Below are 25,660 nucleotides of genomic sequence, written 5' to 3' on the forward strand. Positions count from 1 at the left end.
ATTGTTCTGGGTCAGGGTTTCTCAGTCTTGGCACTGCCGACAGGTGGGGCCAGATAATCGTTTGTCGTGGGGCGGTCCGGAACATTGTTTTTGAGACAGAGGCTCGCTCTGTCGCCCAGGCTGGAGTACAGTGGCTCACTCTTGGCTCACTGCAACCTCTACCTCCCAGGTTCAAGCGATTCTTCTGCCTCAGCCCCCCAAGTAGCTGGAATTCAGGTGCCCACCACCATGCCTGGCTAATTTTTGTATTTTTAGTAGAGACGGATTTTTGCCACGTTGGCCAGGCTGGTCTGAACTCCTGTCCTCAAGTGACCCGCTTGCCTCAGCCTCCCAAAGTGCTGGGATTACAGGTATGAGCCACCAGGCCTGGCCCAGCCTGTGCATTGTTGAGTGTTTAGCAACATTCCTGGCTTCTACCCGCTAGATGCTTGTAGCACTTCTCCCCCAACTCAAGCTGCGATACTCGAAATTGTCCCCAGACATAACAAATGTCCCCGGAGGGGACAGAATCGCCCTGGTCAAGGCCCCCCATCTTGGCGGTGCTCACCCTTCTCCAGCAGGCAGTGAGGCCACAGCTCCAAGGCCAAATCTTAATGGCAAAGCTCATACAGCTGAGGGAGAAAGAATTAGAATGGAGAGCAGAAATGCAGGAGGTGATTTTTAAAGATGTCATCCTGATTTATATTTACTGTCAATAATGGAATAATAATGGGACCGTTTGACCCTAACACTGGTATCCTACTTTTTAAAATGTAGCACTATATCACGAAGGTCAGTACATTTACTGCATAAGGGTTGAGAGTACAAGCTCTGAGTCAGACAAACCTGGGTTCAGATCTTAACTCCACACTTACCAGCTGCGGGACCTTCGCCAAGTTCTTGACATCCCGGTGCCTCAGATCCCTCACTTACAAAATACGATATGAATGCCATGTCTCTAGTTGTTATGCTAAATTTTTATTGTTGTATTGTTATTTTTTATTGGGTTTAAAATACATATTTTTGGCCGGGCATGGTGGCTCCCACCTGTAATCGCACCACTTTGGGAGGCTGAGACAGGAGGATCACTTAAGCTTAGAGATTTGAGACCAGCCTGGATAACATAGCAAAATCCCATCTCTACAAAAAATTAAATTAGCCAAACATGATAGCATGCACCTGTAGTCCCAGCTACTTGGGAGCCTGAGGTGGGAGGATCAGTTGAGCCCAGAAGGTCGAGGCTGCAGTGACCCGTGATCATGCTACTGCACTCTAGCCTGGATGACAACAAGACCCTCTCTGTCTGTCTGTCTCTCTTTCTCTAAATATGTGTGTGTGTATGTGTGTGTGTGTCTGTGTGTGTGTGTGTATGGAAAATATATATATGTAGAAAATACATATATATATTTAGAATATATATGTAGAAAATACATATATATATTTAGAATATATATATATATATATATATATATATTATTCTAATCCACAGTTGGTTGACTCCACAAAATGTAGAACCCACACATACGGAGGCCCAGCTGTATCTATTTCTTGTTATAAATCCCAATATCACAGAACCAGATATAAATAAGGCTTTGTGGGCCATACAGTCTGTGTTGCAGCTACTCAGCTCTGTGTTTGTGGCACAAAAGCAGCCAAAGATGATGCATACATGAGTAACTGTGGCTGCACTCCAGGAGAACTGCCCCTTCCGTCACAGGCGCTGGGCTGGATTCAGCCCCAGCCAGGGCTGTAGTTTGCCAGTCCCTGCTCGACCACACTTCATTCACTCCTCACAGTAGCCCTTTATGATAGAGACTCTTCGTGCCCCTAAATGGTACGTGTGGACTCAGGCTAAAAGAGATTAAATGACCTGCCCAAAGTCACCAGCTCTTCTGTGGCACAGGAAAAAGGTCTGGAAAGAGACCCAGCATGGTAGGTGACAGCACAGTTAGCGCCGGAGGAGGGAGTGAGGGGCACTTTCTCTTTCTCGTCCTTCTGTGACGCTCTCACCGCTTTTCAGTGAGCACGCACACAGCAGGTTTTTAAAAATTACATCAAATGTCAGTCTCTGGGGAAAAACAAACAGGGAGGCTAACGTGAACGTATTCTTCAGGCCTCAGTGAAACTCACGATGTCTTTTGTGCTCTCTGCTGATCTCACGCCTTAGTGTGGACCAATGCCAGGAAACCGTCAGAACAGTCAGTGGCCGAGGGGATTCCTGGGGCAGTTCCCAGCACGGAGATTTATATGGAGCAGGACCTGGCCCAGCAGGACAAGGTGAGGGAGGGGTCTGGGGAGGGGCGGACTGCAGCAGCAAGCGCACTGCAGAGGGACTCACCCATGTCTGTTCCCTTCTGTGGCCCAGAAGTGCCCTTATCCTGCTTCCAGGAAACCACCTCTTATTCCCAAGACATTCAACCACATGTTTTCTTCTAAATTACAACCTCCGCAACCACTGTTTATTAAGCACCTACTGTGAGCTAGACTGCGTCCCGTGCACTTGACATTCATTCATTCATTTAACCTTTGCTGTCTTCAGAATAGATTTTTTTATCACCCTCACTTGACAATGAGGAAACGAGCTCAGAGAGGTTAAGTAATTTGGCGAAGGTTGCATAGTACAAGGGGCAGGATTGGGATTCCAACCCAGTTCTGGTTAACTTCTAAACTGGTGATGGAATCCACAGCTCTTCCATCACCAGCTTCGAAGTTAAACAGACCTGAGTTAGCCTCCCTAGCAGGAGGAGGTGAGAGCTGAGGTCAGAGATGGCTGAGCAAATGAGAAAGACTTGTTAAAAAACCAGAGAGGTGTAGACAGGAAGAGAGAAAGGTCAGAACAGATGAATGTCAGCAAACCTGGGGAGGATGGATCCAGGTTGATTTCACCTCCATTAGCCACAACCTGAAAATTGTACTATAATTGACTACTTTTGCACAAATCTAATACTAAAAGCAATAGTCCAACCATGCCTTGCTTCCCCTAAAGATCAGGGCCTGAGCCTGCAGCAATTCTCAGAGTTCGTAAGGAACAGAACCACCTGGAGCTCCTGATACATGGGAGTGACATGTCCAGGAATCTGCAGTAAGGTGAGAAGCCGGGTTTGGATGCTCTGTCAGTTAAACAGCTGGCCCGAAACTTAGTGGCTTAAAACAGCAATTTAGTCCAGGCACAGTGGCTCATGCCTGTAATCCCAGCACTTTGGGAGGCTGAAGCGGGTGGATCACAAGGTCAGGAGTTCGAGACCGGCCTGGCCAATAAAGTGAAACCCCGTCTCTACGAAAAAAATACCAAAAAAATTAGCCGGGTGTGGTGGCACGTGCCTGTCATCCCAGCTACTCGGGAGGCTGAGGCAGGAGAATTGCTTGAACCCAGGAGGCGGAGGTTGCAGTGAGCCGAGATCGTACCACTGCACTCCAGCCTGGGCGACAAAGCAAGACTCCGTCTCAAAAAAAAAAAAAAACAAAAACAAAAAAAAAAAAACTCAGCAATTTATTTCCCACAATTCTATGGGTTGCCTTGGAAGATTCTCCTGCTACTGTCTTCTGGCCTCACTCAGGCAACTGCAGTCAGCCGGTGGTGTGGCAGGGGCCAGTGGTCTCAGAAGGCCTCATTCCCATGTCGGGGGCCTTGATTGGGATACCTGGAATTGGTTTTTCTTGTTTTTGTTTTTTTTAATTTCTTCCACAGACGGATTTATTTATCTTATTTTTTTGAAGTTTTTGTAGAGTTTTTATTAGTTTTCCTTTTTTTTTTTAATTTTTCCGTAAGTTATTGGGGTACAGGTGGCGTTTGGTTACATGAGCAAAGTAGTGCAGCCACTATGGAAAACAGCGGGAAGCTTCCTTAAAGTACTAAAAGTAGAACTACCATGGGACCCAGCAGTCCCACTACTGGGTATCCGCCCAGAGGAGAAGAGGTCATTATTCGAAAAAGATAATTGCACACGCATGTTTATAGTGGCACGGTTCACAATTGCAAAGTCACAGAACTAACCCTTCCATCAATCAGTGGATAAAGACACTGTGGTATATATATTCCATGGAATACTACACAGCCATAAAAAGGAATGAATTAACAGCATTTGCAGTGACCTGGATGAGACTGGAGACCATTATTCTAAGTGAATTAATTCAGGAATGGAAAACCAAGCATCGTATGTTCTCACTGATACGTGGGAGCCAAGCTATAAGAACACAAAGGCGTAAGAATGATCATGGACTTTGGGGAGTTGCGGGGAAGAGTGGGAAGGGGACAAGGGATAAAAGACTACAAATCTGGTGCAGTGTATACTGCTTGGGTGATGGGGCACCAAAATCTCACCACTAAACATCCCCGCGAAAGGACACCTGGAATGGTGAGCCCTCTCTGCACGTGGTTCTTCATCCCGGGCTTCCTCATAGCATAGTGGTCTCTGGGTTTCCAGAGGGCCAGGACAGAAGCCGTGCAGCCTCTTGAGAACTTGCTTGGAGACCACTCAGCACCACGTCTGTCACTTTCTGTTGGTCAAAGCAGATCACGGGGCCAGCCTAGATTTAGGGGCTGGGAAAACAGACTCCACTGCTTGATGGCCGAAGCTGCAGGGTATTTGTAGCCATTTTTAATCCACCACGGTTGTTAAGCTGGAACCAAGATGCAACCACATTGCTAAATTTTTACTATTTATGAGCTATTTATGCCCAGACTTACCAGGACTCCTTCAAGTGCAAGTGATAATAAACAAATTGGTTTAAGAAAAAATAGGCTGGGCAGTGGCTCACACCTGTAATCCCAGCACTTTGGGAGTCCAAGCAGGAGGATCACTTGAGCCCAAGATTTCAAGACCAGCCTGGGCAACATAGCAAGACTCCATCTCTGAAAAAAAAAAAAAAAAAAAAAAAAACCCAGAAAACAAAAACTTAGCCATGCATAGTGGACCTTGCCTATAGTTCCAACTACTAGGGAGGCTGAGGTGGGAGAATCACTTGAGTCCAGGAGATCAAGGCTGCAGTGAGCTGTGATTGCACAACTATGCTCCAGTCTGGGTAACAGAGCAAGACCCTGTCTCAAAAAAAAAAGATAAAAGCATTTACTGGCTTATCTTATTGGAAAATGTAAGGCCAACCAGCTTCAGGCATGACTGGATCCAGGAGCTTCAATGGTCAGACTGCTCCTTGCTGTCATTTTCTCTACTGTTTCCCTAATAGTTTTGCTTTCTGCAGCAGGCTGGCTTCTTATGTTGGAAAACATGACTATAGACAAACTGAAGTTCATGTTTAAAGTTTATGATCCAAAAGGAAGCAAGACCTTCTTCCTCTTGTAAGTAATACATGAAATCTCTGAGAAAATGCCAGTTGACCAGCCTGGGTCACGTGCACATGGCAGGTGGGACAGGAAGGATTATTGCACATCACTGACCCTTCTACCAAGACCATGTTGGGGGTGCTCCCTCCAGGAAGTCACAGGGTCCTCACCAGAAAGGCAGGAACCATAGCTGTGCACCGTGAGCTGGAGCCTTCTCTATACTTCAGCGCCCAGCGTGAGCATGGCACACAGTAGGTGCTCAATACACGTTTGTTGTGTGGATGCTGAACAAGCACCTGGCTGTAAATGGAGCCATTGGGTAACTCATTGGATGAAGCAAGGGGCTGCCCAGAGCATGGCATCTGTTTGAGGCTGACCTTCGAAATATTTCCACAAGTACACACAGGGACCCAAAAACAGACCCCGGGCAGCAGTGGGCTCCATCATGACCAAAACCTAGAAGGTCGAGCTCCCCAGGGCAGGTCTAGAAATTGCCCACCTGCTTCTTTCCAACCAGCAGAAAATTGCATGGAGAGCAGGGTTTCCTCTCAAAGTAACTGATCAGGAGCTATCAGTTTCCTCTCAAAGTAACTGATCAGGAGCTATCAGTTTCCTCTCAAAGTAACTGATCAGGAGCTATCAGTTTCCTCTCAAAGTAACTGATCAGGAACTAGCTGCCTCTGGAACACATCAGGGAATTTTGGTTTTCCATTCTCCTGATATTGATGAGTTCTGGTGAGAAGTTTGAGGGATTTTTCTCCCTTTTTTGGGAAACCTAACAAATTCTTCGACTAGTGTTTTTTCTTTTGGAGAGACGGAGGACTGGGTTAATGACACCTGTGGGTATAGCCTGCCAAGCTCCAGATTTTTCCAGCCTGAAGTTTACAAGAGCCTACACACATAAATCACCATTCCCCTCTCATTTATTTTTCATTACTTGGTTACCTGGAATAAGTTTTTATGTGAATAACCAAAAGAGGCAGGGAATTACAGAAGAGGGGAAAGAGGAAAAGCTATTTCAGAATGTATTAAATGTGTAAAGTTAAATAGCCCCGTTACAGTCAGAACGTGGTTGAATACAGTCATTTCCTTAATTACCTTTCCTTCGTCCCCAGATGCTGGACTGAGGCCTGGTAAGTTAATTCCTAAAAATATTATAAATAAACTTCTGGCAACAAAAATTCCCAAGCGGGTTGGTGGTTCTTAATGTGAAAGTGTAATTTTAGGGGAAAGGAAAGTTTCTGTCCCTCTAAGGTATGCACATGCATTGTAGGAGTCTATATGCAAGTAGGCATTTTAACCAAACTCTGGCCTCTATGAGTTTCCAGGTGACAGAGAGAGCCCCAAAGTCTGCCTTTTCCCTGCCTGCCTGCCTGCCTGCCTGCTCTCACTTTCCTAGAAGAATTACACTATAGTTTTCCTACCTTTTTTTATTTTTTTGAGACAGAATTGCATTCTTGTCACCCAGGCTGGAGTGCAGTGGCATGGTCTTGGCTCCCTGCAACCTCTGTCTCCCAGGTTCAAGCAATTCTCCTGTCTCAGTCTCCCAATTAGCTGGGATTACAGGCGCCTACCACCATGCCCAGGTAATTATTTTTAGTAGAGACAGGCTTTCACCATGTTAGCCAGGCTGGTCTCAAACCCCTGACCTCAGGGGATCCACCTGCCTCAGCCTCCCAGAGTGCTGGGATTACAGGTGTGAGCCACTGAGCCCATCCCCTACCTTTTTTTTTAATGGGCTCAGCCTTACACCTAGTCCCACACCTAGTATGCTTCCCATCTGATCTCCACCCAGGATGAAATAATTCTGCTGCTGGGAAAAGAGATCAGCCGTCTCTCAGATTATGAAATTGAATCCAAATACAAAGACGTCATAATAGCAAACCTGCAGAATGAAGTGGTTGAGCTGAGTCAGAAGCTGTCGGAGACCTCCACCTCCAGGCAGACCGAGAGGGAGATCACACAGAAGTGTCAGGTTCTGGGTGAAGACGTCGACGCCAAACAGAAAGAGATCCAGAGCTTGAAAAGCCAGGTGGGTGGAGCCCGAGAGGTACAGCACAGCTCTCAGGCCAAGGCCCGGGAGGCCCCAGGAGCACCAACCACGGTGACCCACCCAGAATTAGGGAACAGGCGGTCAGTGGAGCATGGCGGTTAAGAACACAAATCCACAATGCTGAGAGATTGGGCAGCTTCCTAGCATGGTAAGAACAAAATCAGCATTTGTTCAGCACCGGCCACGTGCACGAACTAGTACAAAGTACTTTAACTTATTTATTTACTATTATTATTGTTTTGAGATGGAGTTTCGCTCTTGTTTCCCAGGCGGGAGTACAATGGCACGATCTTGGCTCACTGCAACCACCACCGCCTACCAGGTTCAAGCGATTCTCCTGCCTCAGCCTCCCAAGTAGCTGGGATTACAGATGTGTGCCACCATGCCTGGCTAATTCTGTATTTTTAGTAGAGACAGGGTTTCTCCATGTTGGTCAGGGTGGTCTCGAACTCCTGATCTCAGGTGATCCACCCACCTCAGCCTCCCAAAGTGTTGGAATTACAGGCATGAGCCACTGTGCCCAGCCCTTTAACTTATTTAAACCTCACAATCCTCTGACACATCCATTCTACAGATGAAAAATCTAAGGCAGGCCCAGGCTGGGCGTGGTGGCTCATGCCTGTAATCCAGCACTTTGGGAGACTGAAGCTGGTAGATCCCTTGAGGTGAGGAGTTCAAGACCAGCCTGGCCAATATGGTGAAACCCCGCCTCTATTAAAAATACAAAAATTTGCCAGGCTTGGTGGCACACACTTATAATTATCCCAACTACTTCGGAAGCTGAGGCTGAACCCAGGAGGCGGAGGTTGCAGTGAGCCGAGATCGTGCCACTGCAGTCCAGCCTGGGTGACAGAGTGAGATCCTGTCTCAAAACAAAAACAAAAGTCTCAAGTCAGGCCCAGAGACACCCGGGAACTGCTTACAGCTTGCACAGCATGTGAGAGGTGGCGATGCGATTTGAACTCAGGTCTGCTTTCTTACAGACCCCATGTTCTCACCCCAATTTCGTATTCCCCCACAATGCTGTCACTTCAGTGATTGCTTCTCACCCCAATCCAGCCCTGGCCAGGGAGAGCTATGGACAGTTAGCTAAGTGGGGAGAAGGAACCTCGCAAGGTCGCAAACACAGAAGCCTTTACCAAACCCTGAAGGCAGTTAGTGACTGGTTCACTTACAAGGAATTGCATCAAACAAAAATTCTTCATCTGGAACTTGCGAATTTACCAGTCATGTTCCTTTCTCTTGAAACTTGATTCATATTTTTTTTTTTAACTTTAAAATTGACCAGCGATGTTGTATATCAGTTATATCTCAGCAAAGTTGTTAAAAGAGAAATGGGCTGCTGGTGAATTTCGCCCTCAATGCCTCATGCTGCTTAAACTGTGGTTGTCCCTTGGGCCTCTATTCACTGATTCACTGCTTTTGGCCTCTCCCTTCTGTACGCAATTCAGGGTACATAGTTTAAGCCCTGGAAAAAGCCCTAGGGTAGACGTGGTGACCCTAGGAGAGACTTTCGGGGTCTATAAGCTCCGCAAGGCGTAGTTACCTTCCAGAATAGGACATTATCTGTTCATTTGTTCATTCATTCATCCATCCACTCGTTCGTTCATTCAAATATTTGTTGAGTGACTACCCAGTGCCAGGCCCCCTTCTGGGCTCTGGGAATTCGGGAGAGAACAAGGCTGACCCGATCCTTGTCTTCTTCCTACAGTTCAGCGCCTATGAGAGGGACAGTAGACAGGAAGAGAGACAAACACATGCCCTAATATTGAAGCAGTGACCCTCCTTCAGACCTGTTTTTGAAAGAACAATGAAAGTAGCTGGTCCTGGCCAGGCGAGGTGGCTCATGCCTGTAATCCTAGCACTTTGGGAGGCCGAGGCGGGTAGATCACGAGGTCAGGAGATCGAGACCATCCTGGTTAACACAGTTAAACCCCATCTCTACTTTAAAAAACACAAAAAATTAGCTGGGTGTGGTGGCAGATGCCTATACCTAGCTACTCAGGAGGCTGAGGCAGGAGAATCACTTGAACCTGGACGGTGGAGGTTGCAGTGAACTGAGATGGAGCCACTAGTAGCCTGCCCATACTAGCCTGGGCAACAGAAGGAGACTCTATCTCAAGAAAAAAAAAAAGAACGTAGCTGGGGAGCTGGTCCTGTAGAAGTGACTGCTGCAGACAGCTGCCTGGACATGTCTCTAACTCATTGAGGAGCCTCTTTCTCTTGATCTGAACCCAGTTTTGGAACCAGATCTCCATGTTTTTCAGTAACTCCCATTTCAGAGTTTTGCTGCACTAAGTAAAGTGTCTTGTCCAAGTACAAGGTTAAGGATGAGTAATTGTCACATATCTTTGAGTCTGTGTTCACAAGTCACATATTGGGCATTGTGTAAAGTGCCCACATTATCTGGAAACTTGTCTTTTCACCAAGAAATTATCTAGAAATAATTACTCTGTGGCTGGGCACGGTGGCTCACACCTGTAATCCCAGCACTTTGGGAGGCTGAGGCAGGCAGATCACCTGAGGTCAGGAGTTCAAGACCAGCCTGGCCAGCATGGTGAAACCCCATCTCTACTAAAAAACACAAAAATTAGCCAGGCGTGATGGTGTGTGTCTGTAATCCCAGCTATTTGGGAGGCTGAGGCAGGAGAATCGCTTGAACCTGGAAGGTAGAGATTGTAGTAAGCCAAGATCGTGCCACTGCATTCCAGCCTGGGCAACAGAGTGAGAGTCTGTCTAAAAAAAAAGAGAGAGAGAGAGAGAGAAAGAATTATTCTGACTTATTAATATTCCTTCCTCCACCTTGATCTTGGCTCATAATTGAAAGATGACATTTTATAACAAAGCATCTCTGACGTAAAGGATGTATTTGGTTTGAATCCAAATCAAGTTTCATCTGCTCACATTTTAGTCTCTTAAATATTCTATTGCCAATGGAACATTCAAGCAGACGTATAAGCCACATGGCAGGTTGATTTATTGTTCTGATTACTTGTTCTCCCGGGCCTCCTGAAAGTGCGTGCCTATCAATTTGCTGCTCTCAGAGAGCCCTTCGATCCAATACAATACCCCAAGACACTGTGCCATGTGGTCTCTGCTGCCTGTGCTAATTAGCAGCTGAATTCGTATCTTGAAGCAATCAGTCTTCCTAGCACTATTAACTTTCTTATGACCCAGTGCCCATTTTATTACACAGTATAACAGGCACTAAATACCCGGGATTTATGCCAATTATAGACAATAGGGATATTTATTTTGGTCATGAAATTGATGAAGATGATTGAAGACTACGTGGAGTTTTCCCACAGTCTGAAATCCTACAGCTCTGATACTTAGATTGAAACATTTCCTATCTGTCAGACAGCACTGGAGTCTTTAGGGGATGGGTTTTCCCATCCCTTCTGGAAGTTTCTCTCTGTGTTGTACCTCAGGTATACAAACAAAAGCATTAAGCTGAGAAGAGCTGTAACATTTTTTTTTAAGTTCCAGGTACCTTTTTTATGGGGAGTTGCATGTCCCCACAGAGAACAGAAGAGGTGAAATAATTTTTTTTACTCCAAATTTCCAAAGTCAGACCTGCAAAAGTATAGCCTTGGAGAGAGTGGGGACATTGCAGCCCGTGTCCCTCCGTCTTATAGTGAGCACCCCTTCTCCAATATTAGGTGCCTCAGGGAAAATGTGAGTCGTGCACGAAATGGGCTGTATAAATTGTGAAACCTTAATCCTTCTGTTGATTCTACCACGGAGCCGTAGCCACAAGGTTTTCGGAGACAGACACTAAACACAGACTGTGAGCGCCACCTGGTGGCCAGGTGCACGGTGCACGGCGCACCGTATCTGCATTGTTGGGGTCCCCCCGCCCCGACTCCCACCCTGTCATATCTTATGATATGCCTGCAACATGATGTGAGTATTAGCAGGGATTCTTGCATCTCCTCTTAATGACAGCCGCACTGGCATTTTAAGTGAGCCTAGGCAAGGCTTACAAAGGCACACAAAAATATTACCCATCTGCCTTCCTGGAGACGGGCAAGAAAAGCAGACGCTAAAACCCACCACGGAATAATCACAGCTAGTATCTATATGGTGAGCCAGGTATGGTCCGAGTACTCGTCCATGTACTCACTCACTAAATACTTTCAACAACCCTGAAATGATGACCATCACCGCACCCACTGACAGAATTTTAAAAATGGGCAGAATTGGTATCCTCCCTATTTTCACGCAGAGGCAGAGTTTGCAGCTGGCGGCCGGGCTCCTGAGTCCCAGGTGCTCCATGGCCTCCGGTTCTTAATGCTGGTTCCTAGAGCCACGTGATAAGATGGAAAGAACTGGAAGCGGGCAACCAAAGCCTGGATTTGGATGGTGACTCTACCACTGACTGATCCGTGCAATCCCAAGCAAGTGAGCTCACCCCTCTGAGTCTTGATTTCCTCACTTGCAAAATGGGAGCTGATGTGGTTTGCGTGTGTCCCCACCAAATCTCAACTTGAGTTGTACCTCCCAGAAATCCCACACATTGTGGGAGAGACCCAGGGGAAGTGATCGAATCGTGGGGGCCGGTCTTTCCTGTGCTGTTCTCGTGAGAGTGAATAAGTCTCACAAGATCCGATGGATTTGTCAGGGGTTTCTGCTTTTGCTTCTTCCTCATTTTCTCTTACGACCGCCATGTAAGAAGCGCCTTTCACCTCCCGCCATGATTCTGAGGCCTCCTCAGCCATGTGGAACTGTAAGTCCAATTAAAACCTCTTTTTGTTCCCAGCCTCGGGTATGTCTTTATCAGCAGCGTGAAAACAGACTCATACAGGAGCATTCCCAGGAGCCTCTGTGAGGAGGCCATGAGGCTCTGTTGAAGTAGTGTCTGTGAGTGGGCTTTGTAAGCTCTATTCCAGGCGTCCCCAACTACGGCCCGCAGGCCGCATGCGGCCCCCTGAGGCCATTTATCCGGCCCCCCGCCGCACTTCAGGAAGGGGCACCTCTTTCATTGGTGGTCAGTGAGAGGAGCACAGTATGTGGCGGCCCTCCAACGGTCTGAGGGACAGTGAACTGGCCCCCTGTGTAAAACGTTTGGGGACACCTGCCCTAGAGTGTTCTATGAGATATAAACTATTGCCGTCATTTGAGGGAATTAATTTTATAACCTGCTTCCCTCTCTTGAACTTTGCTCTGTATTCAGTCAGTACTGGGCGACCTAGAACCAACAGGTGGTCTGTTTATGGCTGAGAGTCCAAAGGTCATTGGAAGGCACAGTAAGGAACCAAGTATCCCAGTGACACAAAGAGAAGGTTCCCGTTTTGATGACATAGGAAGTGGTGGTCCTTGAAGGAACAGGCCCTCCCCCGTCCCTTCCACTAGTTAAAACTGAAAAGCTCGGTTTCCCCAACACCCCAGCCAAAAATCAATCTGAATCTTTCCATCCAGCTTGCGAGAAGTACCTGCGTGTCTCCCAGACGTGGGCCAGCCCGCCTCTGACTGTGCCGCCTCCTCCCACAGATCAGCGCCCTGCAGAAAGGCTACAGCCAGGTGCTGTGCCAGACCCTGTCCGGGCGGAACTCAGAAATCGCATCCCTGAAGAATGAGGGAGAAAATTTGAAGAGGGACAACGCAATCGCATCAGGTGAGCCCTTGCTGTAGCTGGACCTGGGAGCTGCCCCTCCCGCCCCTCCCCCCGTGTTCCTGCCCACACCAGACATCACCAATCAACCACATACTTCTTGTTACTGAACTTGGCTGCAGCCTCGGAGTCCTTCTCAGCAACCCTTTAGGCAGCTCCTGTCCACGAATTTGAGTTCGTCCTCAGGAACGGTTTATGTGCCATCCAGTTCCTAGCCTGTGGCCTGGTTTGGAGTCAGCCCTTGATAAATATTTGAGCAAATGTTATCTCTTAGCTAAAAGGCCTGCTGAGCATGGACCTCACCGGAAAACACACGGGACAGGCTGTGACTCAGGCAGTCCCGTGAGCCAGTTTGCTGTGAATGCAAACTAGAATGTGGCTAAAATGGGGCTGCCCGTTTACGGCACCCAGCCTCTTACCCATCTCTCACTGGTGGACTGGGGCCGGAGCCAAAGCATTTTGCTGAGAGGTAGCTGGATACTCAAGGACTCAATTGGGGAATGGGGCAGCCAACTCATGGCCCACCCTTGCCAGGCATAGCTATTTCTAAGCCTGGATACATTCATTCATAACACTTTTTTTTTTTTTTTTTTTGAGATGGTATCTTGCTCTGTTGCCAGGCTGGAATGTAGTGGCACGATCTCGGCTCACTGCAATCTCTGCCTCCTGGGTTCAAGCGATTCTCCTGCCTCAGCCTCCCAAGTAGCTGGGATTACAGGCACCTGCCACCATGCCTAGCTAATTTTTGTATTTTTAGTAGAGGTGGGGTTTCACCATGTTGGCCAGGATGGTCTTGATCTCTTGACCTTGTGATCTGCCCATCTCAGCCTCCCAAAGTGCTGGGATTACAAGTGTGAGCCACCATGCCTGGCTATCAGTCAACACATTTGTGGAGCACCTGCTAGACCCCAGGCACTGTTCTAGGCACTGGGGGGAGAGAGCCTGGAGCAAACAGTCACGATCCCTCTGCTCCTGGGGCTCACACTTGGGAGAGTGTGACAGATAATAAGAAGTAAACAGATCAATGAACAAGCCCATACCAGAGAGAGATCAGTGCTCCAGAGGAAATAAAGCTGGGCACCATGGTGGGGAAGCGCTTTGGTGGGGGATGAAGTGAAGGAGAATAGCTTAGTGCAAGCTTGTCCAGCCCATGACCTGTGGGCCACATACGGCCCAGGATAGCTTTGGATGGGGCCTGACACAAATTCATAAAGTTTCCTAAAATGTCATGAGATTTGTGTGTGTGTGATTTTTTTTTTTTTTTTTTTTTTTTAGCTCATCAGCTATTGTTAGAGTGAGTGTATTTTATGTGTGACCCAAGACCATTTTTCCAGCGTGGCTCAGGGAATCCAAAAGATTGGACACCCCCCACCCCTGCCAACTTAGTGTCTGGGAAAGGATATCTCTGAGGAGGTGGGAGGGACTATCAGGAGGCCCCTGGGAACGGTGTGCCAGGCACAGAGCACAGTGCAAAGGCCCTGAGGCTGGACCGAGCTGCAGTGTCAGAGCAGCTGCTGGCAAGTGTGGGCGGGCGTGGCTGGGTCAGGGAACCAGGGCTGTGGGGCCCAGTGGGGTCAGGGCAGAGCCGGGGCCACATCACAGGGGAGGGGTTCAGGTTTTCTTTTAAGTGTGGTGGGATGCATTTTTTTTTTTTTTTTTTTTTTTTTTTGAGACGGAGTTTCAATCTTGTTACCCAGGCTGGAGTGCAATGGCGCGATCTCGGCTCACCGCAACCTCCGCCTCCTGGGTTCAGGCAATTCTCCTGCCTCAGCCTCCTGAGTAGTTGGGATTACAGGCACGCGCCACCACGCCCAGCTAATTTTTTGCATTTTTAGTAGAGACAGGGTTTCACCATGTTGACCAGGATGGTCTCGATCTCTTGACCTCGTGATCCACCCACCTCGGCCTCCCGAAGTGCTGGGATTACAGGCTTGAGCCACCGCGCCCGGCCTGCGTTTGGTTTTTAAGGCAGAAAATGACATGTCTAGAGACCTGCAGATGATGAGGCCATTGACAGAGGAAGGGGGAAGAGGGGAAAGCAGGCGGGTGGGCGGGGAATGAGTCTGGGTTGGGCGTATTGCTCCGAAAGTCCCTGCACAACAGGAAACGTGCCTGTGGCTGTGAAAGCCGAGCCTAGCAGTGAGCCAAGCACGGTCGCTGTCTCTTCAGGACCCGGCCCCCTGATCCTGGCTTTCCCTCTGCCTCACTCTGCAGTCTCCTCCCCACTCCAGGCTTCTACTTCTGCTCTTCTCTCACCCGCAGTGTTCTTGGTTACTTGTGAGCGCCTCCTATGGGCAGGGCTGCTCTGGGCACTGGGCATATAAGGGGCGTCTCGCTGGGCCCTGCCTTCCTCCCCGGCACCTGCCCATCACACCCCACCCATGCTGCAAGCCTGTCTCAGACACCGCTTCTCTAATCAGGGAGGCGGACAGACCTGGGCTCGGGCAGGGCCTGGGATGCACTACACTCTCACGACTCCAGGTGTGGTCCCCGGACCAGCAGCATCAGCATCACCTGGACCCTTGTGAGAAACTCGGCATTTCAGGCCCCGCTCCTGACCTTCCGATCAGAATCTTCATTTAGCAAGCTCGCGGCTGCTGCATGTGCACACTCCAGCTTGAGAAGCGCTAGGCCGGGTTATGCTGCCGTGACAAACAGTCCCCCAAGTCTCAGTAGCTCACAGTAGACAGGTTCACTTCCTGCTTCCGCCTCGGGCCCATCCTGGGTCAGTAGGGGCTTTGGTCACTGTAGCCACCCAGTGACTCAGGCTCACGGAAGCCAACACAACACATCACACGTCCCATCTTCCACGGCAAGAGAGGCAGACGGAGGAACAGGGACGAGTTCCTCACCTGCCTAAAACAAACAAACAAAGAAATAAAACAGAAAAGACGCCTGAAATAATGGTTTCCGTATATTGGCCCCAAGAAGCATGTGACAGTGATCTGGGAGGGAGTGGAAACAGACAAGGTGAAACCAATGATTGCCCCGGCTTGCGCTGGAGAGAGTTTCCAGACCACAGCAGGGAGGGAAAGCCAGATGGAGCCCAGGGGTCGGCTGGACTTGAGGAGCTGGGGGTGGAGAAGCCAGCACGGCTCCAGTTTGCTGGGGGTGGGTGGCAGTGCCCGACGGGAGGGGGCTGCACAGAGAGCGCCCCAGAGATCTCAGAGGGTCCCCCTCAATTTTTCAGCAGAGTCAGGTGTGATCAGCAAGTGCATGTGGGCAGGGAAGGAACCACCCTGGAGGAGCAGAGGGAACCAACTTGAAGCCCACCTGGGCCTGAGAGTAGCTCACTCTCCCACAGTCCAGGATGGGGACAGCTTGCACGACACGGGGCATCTGGGAGACACTTGGGCCAAATTCATTCTAGAGAAAAGGCCACGCTGGTCCCACCCAGCAAAGCATGCAGCCCAGCCCCAGAGAGAACAGTCTGTCTCCAAGGAACTTAGCTATGTCCCAGGACAAAACTCATTTTTACATAAAGTTCTGAATCACGTCGTTCCTTATTACACATTCTTGATTGTGCAATGAAGATTGATTCTTGGCTGATACCCACCAATAAAACTAGGATGAATGTTTTTCTAAGAAAAGGACCTATAATCCAAAACCACTGCATCTATGCATCCTTCTCACTTTTTCTCGATGTGATAATACATACTATATTGGCTATCCGCTGTTGCATAACAAGTGATCCCAAAAAGGAACAAATATGTTTATCTCACCCAGTTTCTGTGGTTCAGGAACTTGGGAGTGACAGTCCGGCTCAGGGTCTCTCATGAGGTTGCAGGAGCTATTGCTGTCATGTCCTCTAAAGCCTGACTGGGGCTGGGGGATCCCCTTCCAGAATGACTGGCTCCCATGGCTGTTGGCTGGAGGCCTCAGTCCCTCACAATGTGTGCCCTTCCCTAGGGCTGCTTGAGTGTTCTCACAACATGGCGGTTGGCCTTCCCAGACTGAGTGATCTGAGAGTGAGCAAAGAAGAAACCACAACATCTGTGATGACTCAGCCTGGGAAGTCACATTTCCCACTTCCGCAGTGCTGTATGAGTTACACACATCAGCCCTATTCAGGCGGGAGGGGGCTACACAAGGCCAGGAGTACTAACAGGCAGGGATCACAGGGGCCATTTTGCAAGTGGGCTACCACATATAGTCATGGGTGGCAGGGAATAAACACTATGTGTTAGCCACTCTACTATGTTCTTTATATATGTCGTCTTTTTTAAGCCTTACAACAACTTTGCAGACACAGTGAGAGGTTAAATAGGCCACTAAGCTAGGCTGAGCATCGTGGCTCATGTCTGTGATCCCAGCACTTTGGGAGGCTGAGGCTGGCGGACTGATTGAGCCCAGGAGTTTGAGATCAGCTTGGGCAACATGGGTGAAACTCTGTGTCTACAAGAAATACAAAAATTAGCCAGGCATGGTGGCACGTACCTGTAGTCCCAGCTACTCGGGAGGTGGAGGCAGGAGGATCACCTGAGTCCAGGAGGTCGAGGCTACAGCGAACCATGATTGTGCCATTGCACTCCAACCTGGGTGACAGAGTGAGACCCTATCTCAAGAAAAAAGACGACTGAGCTAGTAAGTGGTAGAGACGGTTTCCAAACTCAGATGAGTGTGAATCAGCACATCCCCTCCTGCCACAAGCCCATCTTGTGGCGCCTCCCGGTCCCTCTCTCTGCTGAGCCTTTGTTCCCAGGGAGGGCCGAGGCCCACAGGTACCACGACAGATGTCTCAGGTCTCCAGCAACATGCCCTGACCTCTCCTCACTGAGACCCTGAACAAGTGATGTGCAGCGGATATTGTCTCCACCCCGTTTAAGCTCCTGGGATCCTTGGAGACACCTCCCTTCTCGGTGCCAGGCTCATCACAAATTGGCTGACGGTGGTGGCGATGACAGTAATTCTCACTGCCTCTTTGACCTCTATGAGTCTTCTTTTTTACAGGGATGGTGTCATCTTTGCAAAAAGACATGTTAGCAAAGGATGAGCAAGTTCAACAACTAAAGGAAGAGGTCAGTCAACTAAAAAGTCAGAACAAGGAAAAGGATCAGCAGCTGGAAGCCCTTGGCTCTAGAGTGAGTAAGGATGGCTGTGTCACCTTCTTGTAGCTGTCCGGTGAAGAGTAACTAAAGTGAAGTCACGCGATGTCCTGTTTCATTCACCCTGGGCCTTTATTTTAAATGTATTCCTACCTCTCACACCGTGGTGCTAGGGGAAGGGGGTTGGCGGGGCAAACGTGAAATGCTCACCTAGAAAGACTAAAACAGCTGGCCAAGTTCTTGCAGCTTTTCAAAGAACGGCATGCATGGGGCCCAGAATAAGCAAGATGTAGCCTCAACTCCAGCAAACGTTTTCTAATGCCTGTTATAAATGATTTTGGCTAATTCCAGCAGCAAATGCGCTCCCGGCATGAATACTTCCCTGGCAAGGCTTCATATTAAAGCAGAATAGAATCACTGCATGCAAAAGAGGACACAGTGGGCTTCACCTCATCCAGTCACCACTGCTCTGCACAGTCACCTTCGAAGCAGGGTGTTTGCAGGTCCAAGTGCAGTTAGACAGGCTTTCACTTCTTCCCTCAGACTTCAGAGTGTACGAGAATGTTCTATGTGAAGTGAACCTGCCAGGCAAGTCCAGGGCTGTTTAAAAGTAACTTTGAGGCAAGGCACAGTGGCTCATGCCTGTAATCCCAGCACTTTGGGAGGCTGAGGCAGGTGGATCACATGAGGTCAGGAGTTTGAGACCAGCCTGGCCAGCATGGTGAAACCCCATCTCTACTAAAAATAACAAAAATTAGCGGGGTGCCTGTAATCCCAGCTGCTCAGGTGGCTGAGGCAAGAGAATTGCTTAATCCCGGGAGGCAGAGGTTGCAGTGAGCCGAGATCATGCCACTGCACTCCAGCCTTGACAACAAGAGTGAAACTCTGTCTCAAAATGATGATAATAATAATAATAATAATAATTTGGACTACTTGCAAAGTGTACCTCAATGCTCTGACTTTAAAATCCTGAATCTATAGGATTTATCAGTATTTGTGAGGTTTATTTATTTGAAAAATAAAGACAGGCATTTCAGATGTTCACATGAGTTTGGAATTAACCAAACTCATTTTTAATGGGCGCGTGGTCAGCCCGCCTCGCCAAGCCCTCTGCATCCATCTCCTGAGCAGGGTCACTGCCTGGATTAAATGTGTTGTCGCTCTTTCAGGTGTGGGGTGTGTGGGTTTGTGGATGTGGGTGTGAGGATATATGTGGGTGTGTGGGAGGGTGCGTGGAAGTGTGTGTAGGTGGGTGGGAGGGTGAGGTGTGTAAGGGAGTGTGGGTGGGTGTGGGTATGTGGGGGTGTGGATGTGGAGATGTATAAGGGTGTGGGTGTGTGAGAGGGTGTGTGGGGTGTGTGTGGGTGTGTGTGAGGAGTGTATAGATGTGTGGTGTGTGTGTGGCTGCGTGTGTGGGGTGTGTATGGGTGTGTGAGCATGGGGGAGTGTGGGGGTGTGGGGTATGTGGAGGTGTGGGGATGGGGGGTGGGGGGTGTGGACGTGTGTAGGCGTGGGTGTGGGTGTGAGGGGTGTAAATGCATGTAGGGTGTGTGTGGGTGCGTGTGTGGGTGTTGGTGTGTGGGTGTGTGAGGGGTGTGTGTGTAGGTGTATGGGGCTGTGTGTGGGGGTGTGTGAGGGGTGTAAACGTGTGTGGGTGTGTGTGTGGGTATGGGTGTGATATGAATGTGTATAGGTGTGGGTGAGGGTGCATGTGGGGTATGTGGGGTGTGGGTGTGTGTAGGTGTGTGTAGAGTGTGCAGGGTGGGTGGGTGTGTGTAGGTGCATGTGGGGTATGTGGGTGTGTGGAGGTGCGTGTGGGGTGTGTGGGTCTCTGGAGGTGTGTGTGGGGTGTGCAGGTGTGTGTAGGTGCATGTGGGGTGTGTGGGTGTGTGTAGCTGCGTGTGGAGTGTGTGGGGTGTGCGAATGTGTGTGGGTGCATGTGGGGTGTGGGGTTTGTGTCTGGAGGTGTGTGTGGCGTGTGGGGTGTGTGGGTGTGTGGAGGTGCACGTGGGGTGTGTGGGGTGTGTGGGTGTCTGGAGGTGTGTGTGGGGTGTGCGGGGGTGTGTGTGTGGAGTGTGGGGTGTGCAGGTGTGTGCAGGTGCGTGTGGGGTGTGTGGGGTGTGCGGGTGTATGGAGGTGCGTGTGGGGAGTGTGGGGTATGTGGGTATGTGCAGGTGTGTGGGGTGTGTGGGTGTGTGGGTGTATGAGTGTGTAGGTGCATGTGGAGTGTGTGGGGTGTGTGGGTGTGTGGAAGTGTGTGGGGTGTGCAGGTATGTGTAGGTGTGTGTGGAGTGTGTGGGGTGTGCAGGAGTGTGGAGGTGTGTGGGGGGTATGTAGGGTGTGCTGGTGTGTGTACGTGTGTGTGGAGTGTGTGTAGGTGTGGGGGGGGGTGCGAGGGGTGCAGGTGTGTGGGGGGTGTGCAGGTGTGGGGTGTGCAGGTGTGGGGTATGCAGGTGTGGGGTGTGTGTCAGGGCCATAGAGCTGACATCAGGTGGGGAAATATGGAGAAACAGTACCTCTGGCTCTTCTACCCAGCAAATGCATTTGGGTTACTTTTGTCTCATGTCCCCTTCCCCGTTGACCTTGGGACAGGGCTGCCATCTTCTCCAGGCCGCACCTGGCGTTCATCAGCACGTGGGCTACTCGTGAGCAAGGATATTGCTCATGTGAACATCCAAAATGACTGTCTTTATTTTTCAAATTACATATGCTGTGTTAATTTTAGAATAAAAAGTAGAGAAAACTGGAAAGCAAAATTAGAGAGAAGAGCGATGCTACCCCACGAAATCTAGGACAGCACTGAGTGCAGATGCCTTCTGTTTTGTTTCTATAACTACCTAGAAAAAAAGAGATATGTATTAGATATATAACAACAAACTTACACTATACCCATTTTTTAAACTTTAAACAATCACTGTGTTCCCACATTGACAAGAGCTTTTCTCATGGGTCTTTCAAGCTCCCTCATACTCTCTTGTCGGTGCACAGTGGAATCAAACAGCCCCAGGTACTGAGCACGGGTGTTTCCTTTCTGTTCACTATGGCTAACAGTACTCTCAAAAACATCCCTAAACTCACAGACTTGCTGATCGGTCCGGCCATTGTCCCTACACATTCCTCAAGCAGAATTTTGGGGTCAAAAAGGAGGCACATTATTTATGTTCTTTTTTTTTTTTTTTTTTTTAATAAAGAAGAGGAAGAAAGAGAAAGAGGAAGAGGGAGAGAGGATGGGGGTATTGCTTTATTGCCCGGGCTAGAATGCAGTCTAAATATGGGTATGCCTGTAATTGTCTTTAATAATGGAGACATGAAAGAAAATGAGGGAAGAGAATAGCAAACAAGGAGCCAACCAAGATTTCTTTTAAACTTCTAAGTTGATATGATGTGGTACTGATAAGAGTGTATACTTTGTATATTTAAAGTGGAGAGTTCTATAAATGTTAATTACATTTACTTGTTCCAGATCTGAGTTCAAGTCCTGAATATCGTTGTTAATTTTCTGTCTCATTGATCTGTCTAATATTAATGTTGAAGTCTCCCACTATTATTATGTGGGAGTCTAAGTCTCTTTATAAGTCTTGTATGTCTGCATATTCCTGTATTGGGTGCGTATATATTTAGGATCTTTAGCTCTTCTTGTTGTTGCATTGATCCTTTTATCATTACATAATGTCCTTCTTTGCTTCTTTTGATCTTTGTTGCTTAATTGTAACTTCTGCTTTTTATTTATTTATTTTAGCTCTCTGTTTGGTTGGTAAATCTTTCTCCATCCCTTGTTTGGAATCTTTGTGTATCCTTGAATGTGAGATGGATCTGGATGCAGCATACTGATGGGTTTTAGTTTTTTATTCAAATTGCCTGTCTTTGGATTGGGGGATTTAGTCAATTTAAATTTAGAATTAATAATAGTATATGTGAGTTTAATACTGCCATTAGCTGGCTATTTTGTCCATTAGTTGATGTAAATTCTTCATTATATTGATACTCTTTTTGATAATTTTTTTAGAAAGGCTGATACTGTTTGTTCCTTTCATATGTGTAGTGGTTCTTTCAGAAGCTCTTGTAAAGCAGGCCTGGTGGTGATGAAATCTCTGAGTGCTTGCTTATTCACAAAAAACTTTATTTTTCCTTCACATGTGAAGCTTAGTTTGGCTGGATGTGAAATTCTGGGTTGAAAGTTCTTTTCTTTCAGGATGTTGAATATTGGCCCCCACTCTCTTCTGGCTTGTAGGGTTTCTGCTGAGAGATCTGCTGTAAGTCTGATAGGCTTCCCTTTGTGGGTAACCTGACCTTTCTCTCTGGCTGCCCTTAGTATTTTCTCCTTCATTTCAACCCTAGTGAATCTGACGATTATGTGCCTTGGAGTTGCTCTTCTTGAGGAATATCTCTGTGGTGTTCTCTGTATTACCTGGAGTTGAATATTATCCTGCCTTACTAGGCTGGGAAAATTTTCCTGAATAATGTCCTGAAGCGTATTTTCCAGCTTGGATTCATTCTCTTCGTCACATTCAGGTACACCTATCAAGCGTAGATTAGGTCTTTTCACATAGTCCCATATTTCTTGGAGACTTTGCTCGTTCCTTTTTATCCTTTTTTCTCTAATCTTGTCTTCTTGTTTTATTTCATTGAGTTGGTCTTCGACCTCTGATATCCTTTCTTCTGCTTGATCAATTCGGCTGTTAAAACTTGTGCATACTTCACGAAGTTCTCCTATTGTGTTTTTCAGCTCCATCAATTCACTTATATTCCTCTCTAAATTGAGTATTCTTGTTAACATTTCGTCAAATCTTTTTTCAAAGTTCTTAGTTGCTTTAGATTGGGTTAAAACAAGTTCTTTTAATTCACAGAAGTTTCTCATTATCCACATTTTGAAGCCTGCTTCTGTAATTGGAACACACTCGTTCTCCATCAAGCCTTGTTCCGTTGCTGATGAGGAACTGTGATCCCCCGCTGAGGGAGAGGCGTTCTGATCTTGGGCATTCTCAGCCTTTTTTGGCCGTTTTCCTCCCTTCGTTATAAATTTATCCATCTGTGGTCTTTGAATTCACCGTCTTTGTAATTAGGTTTCTGAGTGGACGTCCAACTTACTGATTCTCAGCGCCGAAATCTGAGCAACCCACTGCACCGACCAAATCAGCGGCGTTAAGATTGATGGTGCTTTTCCGACTCTGCACCAAGAACCGTCGCTCCAAGGCGGCGGCAAAACCGCCTCGCCGGTCACAAGAGTCGCGCTGGCGACCCGTGGGGCTCCTCCGCTGGGAATCTCCTGGTGCGTGAGCAACAAGAATTCATGTGAAGGTGTGGCGTCCTCTCATTCTTTGCGCTTTCAGTGGGAGCTACAATCCCGAGCTGTTAGTGATCAGCCATCTTGGATTTATTTATGTTCTTAATGCCCCTTGCCAGATTGCCCTCCAGAGTGGCTGTTCGGTTTTCACCGCCACTCCCAGGCCAGTGACGTCTCGGGGGAGTAAATTGCATGAGCTCTCGGAGCCGTCCAGGCGCACTCGGGACCCTCCAAGGACATCCGCGCATATTCCTCAGCACAGACTCTCCGAAGCTGGGTTTCCTTGTGGTTTACATTGCTGGCTTTTGAAGATGAGAGCATTTGCTGTATGCCTCTGATTTCATGAGTGGAGAACCAGGAATAGCTGCAGGATCCTGTGTGCCCGTCAGACACAAGGGGATGCCTTTAGGGATCTCTGCGGGTGACTGGATGGAAACAGCCAGAAACCCTCTCAGGGGCTCACATGCGGCCTCGGAGCCCCTCCTTCCCCCAACAGCCCTACTTGGCCAACATCAGCCTCTTTGTCGCTCTGTTCTCCACAGTGCTCGGTGCTAAAGGAAGAGTTAAAGCAGGAGGGTGCTCACAGAGAGCTCAGGGAGGCCCAGGAGAAAGAGTTAAAACTCTGCAGAACCGTGAGTTGAGCTTCCTCCTTCCACCAGAAAAACCAGAGTTTGACCTTCGGGTTCTTGGTGGGATCCTGGGCATCACTCAGCGCCAAGCCCCGAAGCTCTGTGCTTGCTTGCTTGTTTATTAACGTGGTCCATCACTCTTTGATCTGCTGGTCCATCACTCTTTGATCTGCTGCTTCTGTACAGGTGAAGGGACCCCATGATTCCCTGGGCAGTTGTCTCTGGCTCCCTCAAGGAGCCAGGCTGGGGTTGAGACTGGGGACAGGGACAGGAGGCTGGCCAGCTGACCACCACATGGTCCCCTGCCCTGCCCCCAGCCTGTGACTCTCAAACATGTGTTCCACTGTTCCAAGTTTAATCCTAAACACAGACACTGTTGTTAACACTTCCTGAAGTATTTTTATTTAAACACAACCACTTATTTATTTACTTACTTATTTATTCGTTTTTGAAATGGAGTCTTGCTCTGTCACCCAGGCTGGAGTGCATTGGCGTGATTTCAGCTCACTGCAACCCCGGCCTCCTGTGTTCAAGGGATTCTTCTGCCTCAGCCTCCCAAGTAGCTGGGACTACAGGCGCCCGCCACCACGCCCAGCTAATTTTTGGATTTTTAGTAGAGACGAGGTTTCGCCATGTTGGCCAGGATGGTCTCGATCTCCTGACCTCATGATCTGCCCGCCTATGCCTCCCAAAGTGCTGGGATTTCAGACATGAGCCACTGCACCCAGCCTAAACACAACCATTTTAATATCCACTTGTAAAAACAAAATAAAAAGCTATTTGCTTTATATAGAAGGTAACCATAAAAATAAATACAATGACAACAGGACCATTAGAGCAGGAGGAGGTGTATTCCCCTTGCCCTCCGAATCCACCGCCCACCTCAACAGGTGTGTATTTTCCGTTCGTTGGGAAGCCCAGCTTCTCTGGCATGCTCTTCCCCACGCTAGCGCTGTTCCTCCCGGGCCAGGAGCATTTTACTCCCTGCCTCAAACAAAGAAAGAGAAACATTTCGTTGTTCTGTTCTTCCAGACCTTGCCTGTTGTGTCTTCCAAACAGGTTTCCCTTTAGATTCATCTCAATAATATACCCCAAGAGCAGGGTGTTTCTAAGGAACTGATGGACATGCTGTAGCGCTTAATCCAGGACTGTACTGACTTCCAAAAGACACTAATTTCCTTTATCCACAACTTTTAATATATCAGTTGAAAAACAGTCTATTTTGCCTGCTATTGTAAAACCTTCCCCCAGGAGAAAGAATTAAACAAGCTGATACCACACAAGGTTCCACCTTAATGAATGGGATGCGAGGGGTTTCGAGGGCTCAGATCAGGAAGGCAGCTGCTGCCGCTCAGCAGGGAGGTTCACTCTGTTGTTGAATCTTTCTCAGCAAATCCAAGACATGGAGAAAGAAATGAAGAAGCTTAGGGCGGAGCTGAGGAAGAGTGGTACTGAACAGAGCGTGATCTCTAGGACCCTGAGAGGAAAGAATAAGGTACGTGGCAGACGCCGGGCCCAGAGTGTGCTGTGGCCAGGAGCTCCCCACTCACCACCCCTGTTACTCTTCCAAGTGGCCTGTGCTGCTATTATTAACCCTTCTTACAGCTGGGAAAAACTGAGGCTCACACAGGGAAAGGGACCAGGTTTACTCTATAGATAATGTAATTGTGGCAGGATTTGAACCCAGGTTTGTCTGACTCCAGAGCCCCTATGAGTAACCCCACTACGCCGTAGTACCTTCTAAAACTGTTTCTTGATTTTTTGGTAAATGAGAC

General features: G+C 48.3%; 1 protein-coding gene across 8 annotated transcripts in view; it reads left to right on the top strand.

Moving 5' to 3' along the window:
• Window positions 1-25,660, top strand: part of FHAD1 (forkhead associated phosphopeptide binding domain 1) — a 156,541-nt gene that overhangs the window by 46,789 nt on the left and 84,092 nt on the right. For 7 of the 8 annotated variants that reach the window (XM_074380102.1, XM_074380103.1, XM_074380101.1 and 4 more), the window contains 4 exons: window positions 2,147-2,256; window positions 7,056-7,292; window positions 12,807-12,930; window positions 17,878-18,008. In XM_074380102.1, coding sequence (XP_074236203.1) covers window positions 2,147-2,256; window positions 7,056-7,292; window positions 12,807-12,930; window positions 17,878-18,008 — 602 coding nt within the window. Of the gene's footprint in view, window positions 1-2,146; window positions 2,257-7,055; window positions 7,293-12,806; window positions 12,931-17,877; window positions 18,009-23,798; window positions 23,889-25,275; window positions 25,381-25,660 lie in introns of all 8 variants that reach the window. The other variant, XM_039474472.2, reaches the window with a different exon arrangement.

The sequence above is a fragment of the Saimiri boliviensis genome, chromosome 11 (genome assembly GCF_048565385.1).
Source record: "Saimiri boliviensis isolate mSaiBol1 chromosome 11, mSaiBol1.pri, whole genome shotgun sequence".
Taxonomy (NCBI): Eukaryota; Metazoa; Chordata; class Mammalia; order Primates; family Cebidae; genus Saimiri; species Saimiri boliviensis.